The 10666-nt window shown below is 32.9% G+C and overlaps 1 protein-coding gene across 3 annotated transcripts; it reads right to left on the bottom strand.

The window, feature by feature from the left end:
* Window positions 1-2582: 2582 nt before the first annotated feature.
* Window positions 2583-7176, bottom strand: LOC123215461 (putative pentatricopeptide repeat-containing protein At2g02150). 3 transcript variants are annotated; one of them, XM_044635561.1, is made up of 4 exons: window positions 4648-7176; window positions 4491-4543; window positions 4148-4300; window positions 2583-2981 (listed from the first exon to the last, which is right to left on the bottom strand). In XM_044635561.1, the coding sequence occupies exon 1, from the start codon at window positions 7108-7110 to the stop codon at window positions 4828-4830; it is 2283 nt and encodes a 760-aa protein (XP_044491496.1). In that variant the 5' UTR covers window positions 7111-7176; the 3' UTR covers window positions 2583-2981; window positions 4148-4300; window positions 4491-4543; window positions 4648-4827. The 3 variants fall into 3 exon arrangements, with proteins under 3 accessions (XP_044491496.1, XP_044491497.1, XP_044491495.1); XM_044635562.1 differs by having other exon boundaries at window positions 4491-6869; window positions 7012-7131; XM_044635560.1 differs by having other exon boundaries at window positions 4491-7176.
* Between the last annotated feature and the right edge of the window lie 3490 nt (window positions 7177-10666).

The following is a 10666-nucleotide window of genomic DNA, read 5'->3' as shown; positions in this document are numbered from 1 at the left end:
TCATGATATTCAGGACTGCAGGTCCAGATTCATAATTTTGTAAACTTCAAGTTACAAATAGGATTCAGAACTTCAGGTTCAGATTTATGATATTCCAGACTTCAGGTCTAGATTCAAGAGTTTCAGAACTTCAGGTCCAAATTTACAATTTTGCAAACTTCGGGTTGCAAATCTTGTATAATTATAAAGAAAAATTAAGCAGAAATATAACATAAATTAAAAAGTAACTGGGACATCACAACTGGGATATCCGCATTTATAATATTTAAGCAGCATAACAGCATAATAATAAGATATTATATACCTGAGCTGATCGTGCTGATAACGTGTTATAAAATTTTAATCAAGTATATAAGGATAATGAGATTAAAGTAAAAATGAGAAGAGAGGAGAAGAAGAGCAGAAACTATAAAAGGAAAATGCTTTCCCGGATGAAGAGAAGAAAGAAAAGTAATCTGCAATTAATTGAGAAAAGGCTTATTTACAAATGAGAGGAGAAGGCTTTATATAGAAAGCCTGCTGCCCCCTTTCTTGACTTTAATGCATGTTTAATTTCTTGCATTCATACTATTTTGTCAACTTGCCTACGTGGTGGAAAATCCACCATATATATAACAAATATATGTATATTGCTTTTGCAATAAAGTTAATATTAGTAAGATTCCCAAGTGAGCTTTCCGGAAATTACAATAGTTTATTTACATAATGGCACAGGTTTTACCTGATTTTAGATATTACAGATTCAAGTTGAAAATTTCAAGCAACGGATTCGAGCTATGAATTTCAGTTACAAACTTGAGTCATGAATTCGAGCTATGAACTCAAATCAAGCTACGAATTTCAAATTTATCACCCAAATCGAACTCGGACTTCCCTTTGGACCGGCTTAACGAACTCAAGCCAAATTCAAGCTATCTCTAAAATCTTTTGAGTCAAACTCGAGCCATTACATATACGGGTCTAGTTCGATTTGAATCCACCCTTAGTTACAATAAACTATCCCCCCCATACACATTTTTCGTACAAAAATAATGGGTCATTATGTGATTTAATTATTTTGAATTAACGATAAAATAATACTCAATCACATAATAACACATCATCTATGTATTTAAATTTTATACCAAAAATGTATACAGATAACATTGTTCAATTATAGTTATTTGTCATGTCAGTGTATGTATAGAACTTTATAATTAATAGTATAATACAATTTCGTCTTTTAAAATAACAATTTTTCCCTTAAATATCATAAAAGTAAATTAAATTTGTTTATCCAAAATCAAATACTATTAATGAAAAGAAATCTGAACACTGTACCAAAAAGTTAAATTATCATTTTACTTTTCAAATTTATAATATCATCTCAGATTAACAAGAACTAAAAAAATCCCTATAGATCATTATATTTCTATTAACACGCTCTTCTTTTCATTTCCTTTCACTCACACCCTCTTCTTCTTTTCACCCCCATAAATTTGATTAGACTTCCACACCACTCTCGACATCGATGTCACGATCTCTGATTCATTCTCACATCATTCTACTTGTTTCCATCTCAACCTATGTTGATCTCATCATTTCCATTTCATTCCACATTAGTCGAACCTTCGACAACTTATTTCACGTATTGATCTTTCATTGTCCAACTTTATACAGTGCCAAATTTGATTTTCGACATCTCATCTTATCGATCTTACACTTTCTGACCCCTTCCAATGTTTACTTTACTGTTGTTAGCTTTAGTCGCACCTTGCACTTCTCAATTCTTCATTGACAAGCAAAAAATAAGAGAAGAAATGACTTCTTCAATGCTAGAAGATATTATTTCATTTGCGATAAGCGTAAATGGTGAGAAGAAATGATGTTTCAAGGCAATGGCTAGCTTCTAAGACTAGGATTTTCAAATTTTTGCAAGGAAAGACTAAATTATCGTGTTTAAAACATTATGGTGAGATATGTAAGAGGGTTTTTTTTATTACAATTTTTTGGATGATAAAATTATTTGTTTACCTTCCTAATGCTAGTTTTTCACAAGGTTTTATTTTTGGTAGAAAAGTGTGATTTATAGCATTAAATGGTAAAAAAATGATTTTAGGCCAAAATTGGATGGGCAAATGTAATTTTCTCTTGCATAAATAACCATATCCTTTTATCATTAATGGTTGGTAAGGGTTACACTTTACAATTCAAATCATTAGGTGTAAATTATACTAGTAGTTAAAATATTTATATCAATTACTTCTAATCATATATTATCCTTTGCTTCTTTTTCAGTTATTCATATAAACCATCAATAAAAATATATTCTAATAATAAAAATTAATTTCGATGGATATATTTTTATATGATTAAATAATTTTAAATTAAATTTATATAATTTAAATCGTAAATTACTTTTATCTCACGTTAATTTGTGCCAATATATTAGTATAACATTCTGGCCACCGTCTTGTCATCGTAAATTACAAATGCAACTTAAACCAAGAGAAAATAAAACTCCAATTATACGAAAAAGATCTAAAATGAAAATGACTTGCCATCTTTAGTAGGATATCATTAAATATTATATTCGTAATGCATTTCAATAATCACCAATCAACTACATTAACAAGGAACTGATGAACAAAATTCTTGTAGAATATTTTGAGTAAATAAATATAACTTTGGCTCTACAGGTTGATGCCTACACTTTTAACTCAATTGAAGCATGAAGATTAGCAGAAACTAGTAGTGCACTATGTTAATGGACTCCCATTTCACGCGGGGCTACCTTAAACTAGACCGACAACTCTTCTCCATTTAAGAATCTGACAAGCTGACTAAAACTGGACAACCTCTATACAGAGGTTCATCTAGACAGAGATCGGCGTATATGCCACATTTGGATTCCAACTGGATTTATGTATACTTGATCTGTCTCCAATGCCACTTCTCCAGCAAACGTGCAAGGGTTATATGGCATTCCGGGAGTCCAAAACCTATCAACAAGTGAGAAAGTTGTGTTAACATCACTAAGAAAGAAATTTCCAATATTTATTTGTCTATTTCTTGTATATAAGTGACGGTTCCAATATCAGATGTGGTAAAAAAGGGCTATCAAGTAAGAAACAATGTTACCAGGGTAGTGAAATAAATTGATCAAGCATCACTCAAGAAGCTTTGATCAAAGCGAGCAGTAATATTAAGTGGCAGACACCAGTAAGTGAAGGAAGGAGATAATGCTTTCATCCTAAGGTCTCCCAAGCAAACTGTACTGTAAATTGTTTAACCAACAAAAACACACATACATAATATACAGTTTGAAGAGCTCTCCTTTAATAGAAGTTTTTAGTTGCCCTACTCTTCAAGAGAGTAGAAGGTTGGAAAGACTTGTACAAATGGAAGACTAATAAATGGATTAAACAGAATGTATCACTTCAAGTGAGATGAGGAAAACCTTGCTCTCAATATAACAGAAGCAAGCTACTGGTACTGGGATAGCAGCTAAAACTATTGAGTAGGACAAGAAACTCAAGCTCACTCCTCAACTTGAAATCACTGGGATGGGTAGAGTACCACGAGGAGTACGAGAAGCTGGGATTAGCTCTTTCACCCCAGACAGTTAAGCTGCTTTTTACACTTACATATATAGATACATTTGCATATATATTTACATACATATATGTATATATAGTTATTCTCTAGTCAAGACGTTCTCATATAAGTTTGGCGAATACATATTTATTGTTGAATTCATTACACTGCACTAAAAAGTATATATGTATCATGTATCTATGTATTCATGTGTGTTTGTGTGCATATAAGGAGATTACCATAACACAAATAAATAAACATGATGCCAGAATTTTCAAAAAGAAAAAGGAAAAAAAAGGAAGAACTTATTTTTAGTTCTTTTTCCTAAAGTAGCAACTATTTCGATTTAACAAAATTCTAAATATATGAAAACAACTGTGAGAACTTCCATTGTTATTTTCACATTTTAAATAAAAAAAAAACGAAGCTTCAATAACTTTTAAAAAATGACAGTAAAAAGCAGAATCTTTCAATCTCTATTTGAAGTAGTCTTTGTTCATCAATTTGATTGCTCTAAAGACAGTTTCATCAAAATTGACTTATATTTATGATGCTAGTACAGCAGAATCACCTTGCTCATCAAAATTGTCCAAGCACCATCTTATTCAACTCGATAACTTCTACATTGAAATGTGTAACCACTCACTTGTTGATCTCAGTGAATTAGAGCATGGATGTCAAACTAACCTTCCATCATGAGAATCACTCAGTTGCAATAAAAATTCTGCAAAATACATCCAGAAGTATTGCATCAAGAATAATAAAGATGTAAGACACCGCAAAAAATTAAGTAAAACACCCCCCTCTCTTTTTTTATTTCAGTTAGTTCTTTTTAGGTTTATTATGACCACGTAGCTGGCATGTTATAATAAAAATGGAAACTTGAAGTTGTAACTGGAAACCATAATAAATACCATATATGTGCTCACAGTCACTAAGAATCACTTGAATTCTCCATACTTTAATGCTGCCAAGTAACAGTGTTTGCATCAGAAAACAAAAAGGAAATTTTGAAATGCATCATTGATATCCAGTAAGAATCCTTTTTTAACAAACCAGCAGCTAAAATACCGCTTGCATTGAGTCAGTCATCCAGCAATAAGTTTTAACTAGAACTTTGTATTCCTTGGAAACTTATCCCCCTGGATAACTTAGCACTTTCTGCTTCCTGAACATATTTCTGAAAAGCCTTCAAAAGTCACTGATGAACAAGCCTTTCTAGCTTTGCTAGCTTGAATATTAAAAATCACATTATTGGTAAATTGCAGTTACTAGACCCTTTTTAACCATTTCATTTTGCAACTCATGAGCTTCATCACTATTTCCTAACTCATAATACTTCTTTAGCAGACAAATGCAGAGTATCTCATCCGGAAGGATACCCTTGCGAATCATCTCATCAAAAAACAATCTTGCTTGCTGCAGCTGACCACATTGAGAAAATCCCCAAACTAAGGAAGTATAGGCATGCAGATCAAGTTCCATACCCATTTCAATCATTCTGCTATGCAAAGTAAAGGCTTCCTGAAAATTTCCATGTTTCAAATTTCCATCTATCAGAGCAGTGTAAGCAATTTTATCAGGAATCATATCTTTTCCAAGTAATTCATCAAACATCTTTTTTGCTGCTTCGATGCAATTATTTTTACAAAGACCATCAATCAGGGCAGTATATACCACAACATTTGGCTGCAAATTGAACTCTGGCATCCGACTGAAATAATCAATTGCTTCTTGGACCAATCCCCCTTTGCACAAACCGTCAAGTAATACACAAAATGTAACAACAGTAACTTCAATACCAGAGTCCCACATATCATGCAGCAACCCAAGGGCCTCTGAGGTTTTTCCAGCCTTAAAATGAGAGTCAATAAGTGTCGTGTATATAACAGGATTTGCACTCAAACCATACTCCTTCATTTCATTCATTATAAGCTTAGATTCATCAAGCTTACCTAGGCTGCACAGACCCCAAATGATGGTTCCATAAAGCAACAAATCTGCTTTGATGTTTTTTTCCTTCATTTCTTTGAATAGATCCATGGCAGTCTCCAACTTCTGAACCTTAATGTAACCATGAATAAGGGCAGTATAAACTTTCTGGTTAGGAGTTACTCCAGCTTTAAGCATTGCTCTAAATACTTCTTCTGCTTCCTTCATCCTCCCTCCTTCACAAAGACCATCCAATATGCTTGTATAAGTAACAAGGTTCAACTCAATGCCAGCTAGTAACATCTCATTAGCCAGCTTCAAGGCTTCATTTAGATCACCTAGTTTACAGTTTGCATCAATCAAAGAAGTATATGTGAATTCGTTAGGTAAAAGACCTAAACGTGTCATGTCGACAAAAAATTTAATTGCCTGTTGCATCATCCCCTCCTGGCACAAAGCATCAATCAGTGTGCTATACGTTACAACATTTGGTTTTAACTCATTGTTTCTCATCTCACGGAAAAACAAAAAAGCCTGAGGCATTCTCTCAAATTTACAAAATAAGTTTATTAAAGCATTGTATGTTATTACGTCAGGCTGAAAACCTACATCCTTCATTTCTTCAAATATACATATGGCCTCATCCAGCAACCCAACCTTTCCATAACCATCAATAAGAGAGTTATATGTTACAATATCAGGGTTTGGCCCCCTCTGTTTCATTTGCTCAAACAAGCCTCTAGCAGTTTCCAAATCACCTTCCTTGCAAACACAATCTATCACTATATTATACGTAAACACAGATGGATCAATCCCTATCCCAATCATCTCATTAAAAAACTCCACTGACAAGTACCCCTTGCCTGACCTTGAAAGCCTATGCAACAGTGCATTACAAGACCGTGTTTTTGGCAAAACCCTAAACCTCTTCATTTTTGAAAAGCACTTCTTAGCTTCCTCAAGCATTCCCATGTCAACCAAACTACTAAACAAAGCATCAAAAACACCAAATCCCAAACCACAAACGTTTCTTTTTGACCACATAACATCAAAAAGGTCAAAACCTGGCGATGCCTGGTTCAACAAAATCAATTCCTTAAGAGCATTATTAGCTTCAAAGTAAATCCGAGCATAAAACAAAATGTGAACCAATATGCAATAGGACTCCGTGGTGTGGTGAAACCCAGTTTGGGTTTTCGCCCACTTAAAGAATTTGAATGCTAAAATGGCATCTTGCTTTAACTCAACCAAAACCTTGGAAACCCATATGGGCGCTAATGCTGAATCGAACAAATGAATGATTACTGGAGCATCCCATTGGTCTTGTTGAATGATATTACGCATGGAATCTCTATTAACATCTAGAAAACAATTGTTGGGACTTGTATTAGTGACAAAAGGGTATCTGATAATACAGAGAAAACTGGTGAACCAAATTAAAGGGCGAGAAATAAAAGAATCAGCAGAGAAATGAGTAGGGTTTAAGGCGAGAGAAGGGCATACTCTGTGAGGGATTCTACAACTGATGAAGAAGAGATTGCGCAAAGAGAAAACCATTTTGGAGAAGAAACAAAGAGCAGCGTCAAATAAAAGTAGTTTCATTTTTCAAAAAAGAGTGATGGCATTGTGTGTGCTGGTGTTTTAGAAGGACTCAGACATAAATCATGGTCTAGCTTACCTACTAGGGCTTATTGCAAGCTGTAACTGTTTGAGGTTTTTTGATCACAACATGCGAGTGAATATGCCAAGAGAAAGCCCATTTGGTGTGGGATCAAAAAATTTGGCCTAATGTCAACTATCTCCCCTAGGCGGCAAAGGGTAGTGGCCCAACATGGCCCGAGCTAACAAATCCACCCCAAGGTGACATGTTTTGCAAAATTGTGAGTCATGTCAAAACTTGCCTTTAAGATGCATCATGTTGCAGTTTGTTGGAAAGGTTCACACACCGACCTAATACGATCCAATATTTTAAAAAGTAAAAATTATATAATTTTGTTTTTCAAGCTGTTGTGCAACGATTTTTTAATTTATTTATTTTTAAATTTTTCCATAAATACCATCTTAAATTTTTTCAATTTTTCGCATAACCTCTCAACACTCTCATTCTCTTAACTCTCAAGCCAAACTCACCTAATCTTTCGCCCAATTTCTCAAATAAATTTCTTTTTATTTTATTTTAACATTTCATAAATTATATTTCTTTCCTCAAATTCATTTCAAAATATATCATTATTCAGATGAATTTATTCTTTTTTTTTATTATTTTGATTATGAGGAAAATCAATAATTTAGTGAAGGACTTGTTAGAGTCGGTGTTTAAAGTCAATCGTCACATCTATGTAATCCAATTTATATTAATATAATGACACTTTCTTCATTGCGTTGTATGATTTTGTAAATAAAATTAGATAAATGCCTTAGAATGGTAAAACGGTAACAAGGGAGATCAATGCATGTAAACTAATTGTGGAAACCCAATGATCACATATAATACCCATTCTAGAAATGTCCACAGTCTTGATATTATCATGCTCAAGGCCGAAAATAGTATGACTAGGATTATCATAGTATTGAATGATCTCATAGAAAGACAATGACAAATTTCAAGTGTTAAGAGTATTTGTTAATAACCTAGTGTAACACATAAGATCATGTTAAGTATACGAATCCATTGAACTGACCCATTAAGAGAATTTCTTATGGATGGTTAACTTAGTGTCCATGGAACACATCATCTAACAAATGATAATGCATGTGATCATTTGACTTAAGATCACTAGATTGTTTGATACGAGGATTAATATGATTTGACATCAACCCCATATAATCCTTGAGAAAGTATTACTCAAACAGCGGTGATTGGTCATATTGAGAGATGCACAAAGGCTATATGAATCAATAAAGGATTTATCACTCCTTGGTATGAGAGCTACCAATGGACATTAACGGCCAATGAAATTTGTGGTCATAATAAAATTGAGTTATTGTTAAATCTGATACTATCTAGTCATTGATATAGGCATTAGTCAATGCATATTGAGGATTCATTGAGGTATCAACTAATTTTATCCCTCAACCTCGAAGAGATATCATTTGATAAAATGATTAAATTGTAAATGTAATACCTACAAGTACTTTTTAAGGGAATTTTAGTCTTTTTGCATGTATCTATGTCTATATGTATTGCTATGATTATATGTTAGATAACGGATACCATTTAGTATTGATCAATTGGGTTAGTTATTTGTTAGAGAGATTAAGCTGAATAAGGTAACTAAGACGATAGTGTCAAATAGAGACATGACGTTTGTTACAAATTTTTGGTAAAGTTTGTAGAGGTCAATAGGTATGAGAATAACATTTAGTACAATCTATCATCTTTAGACATATGGTTAAATTGGGAAGGTCAATAAGGTGCTCAAAGACATGTTGAAGGCTTGTTGTTTGGATAGAAGAACGAGTTGGATTGATGTGTTGTCATTGATGAAGTTTACTTAAAATAATAGTTATCTAAAAATCATCCAGATACCTCTATGTGAGGTATTTATAGGAGGAAGTGTTGATCATCATTGCATTGGGATAAGATAGGTGAGATGGTAGCTCTAACATAAGCTTTAGAACTGAGATAACCACATGTAGCACCCATAGGTAAGAAAAAAGGTAAATTAATTGTTTTAGCTGAGTAATTTTACATGGGTTGACTATAGATTAGAATGAGTTGAATTTAAATAAGAATATTTAATTCTAGCCTATGAATGACTGTTATGAGTCCATGAATGTTAGTGCATAACCTTCCACATTCGTAAAGTTGGATAAGCTATATACACAAATTTAAAAACGATAAATGACCGGTTGCTTTTATGGCAAATGCCTATTCATGTGGTTTCAAAATTTGTATTTTATAAGGACACATTTTCATGATTTTAGGGGAAAATTCGAAAATGCATGAAATTGTCCTTATCTAGCAAAATGATGAGTTAGATAGAAAAGATTTCACTCTGCAAATTCTAGCTTTAGGTGGTGTTTCTAGATGTGATTTCCAAGGGGAAAATCTTAGAGAGAGAGAGAGAACTAGTCCGATAGTATTGTGAAATTACTGAGTTTGCAATAAATAAGTAGAAATTCCATTCAAAATTTTATTAAGATGCTATAAACATGATATGTTATGTATAAATAGAATTATGTATTTAAATTTAAATTTAAATTTTTATATATATATGTATATGTATGTACATACATATGTTTAACGGAAATATAGATGAGTGGTTGTGTAAATGTTAACTTTGCAACACTAGCAAGATGCTCCAAGTATGTTGATGTGCTTTCATGACTGTTGGATCCCAACTTGATGTTGGGCTACATGTGTATGTTGATTAGTACAAATGGATTGAGTATTGCATAATTAAAAACATGATTATGGTTTGAATGAATGTTATGTAATTTTGAAGTAATGATAATATAAATGATGTGTTTGACATGCCTTGGTTTGTATGAAATTGCTAAAATATGTGTTAAGATTTTGTAAAATACAATTGTTATGAAGATGAGCTTAGAATATTAAATTTTAGGCATGTTAGACATCATGGATGACCATTCATCTAAGATGAACAACTAGCCTATACGTAGAACAAAATTTTATACATCGTGAATGATCGCTCGTAAGAGAATGAACACCTATTTATGATTTCTAAAATTTTTGAACGAGGTTAGAGAAACATGCATGCTCATTGCTTGCCATTCATTAACATCAGAAAAAACATCACGAATGATCATTCATGATAGATGAACGGTTGTGCATAGAGTATAATGACTAGAATACCTTTAAGTTTAGGCACAACTAAGTTAAGGAGGAACAATCATTCCTTGAGAGGTTATGAATGCCCGTTCCTCACATATAGGATGTGAATGACCTTTCACTAGTTACAAACAAATGTGTAGAGAGTAAATTGAAAAGATATGAGACATGAATCCTAAGAACTCTAATGGTATAACAATAAATTAGTATCATGGTATACTACCTCAAGAGACCAAGATGTGGAGTGAACTAAGGTTAGAGTATTACAAGCCCATAGTTAGGTAGCTCAAGTTAGCATGCATGCATCACATGATTATAGCTTAGTTTACGATACAAGTCTTAGAGTTGTTATGAAGAAGCTTG

The sequence above is a fragment of the Mangifera indica genome, chromosome 5, assembly GCF_011075055.1.
Source record: "Mangifera indica cultivar Alphonso chromosome 5, CATAS_Mindica_2.1, whole genome shotgun sequence".
NCBI lineage: Eukaryota > Viridiplantae > Streptophyta > Magnoliopsida > Sapindales > Anacardiaceae > Mangifera > Mangifera indica.
The sequence above is the reverse complement of the archived record's forward strand: the minus strand, read 5'-3'. Positions and strand labels throughout refer to the sequence as shown.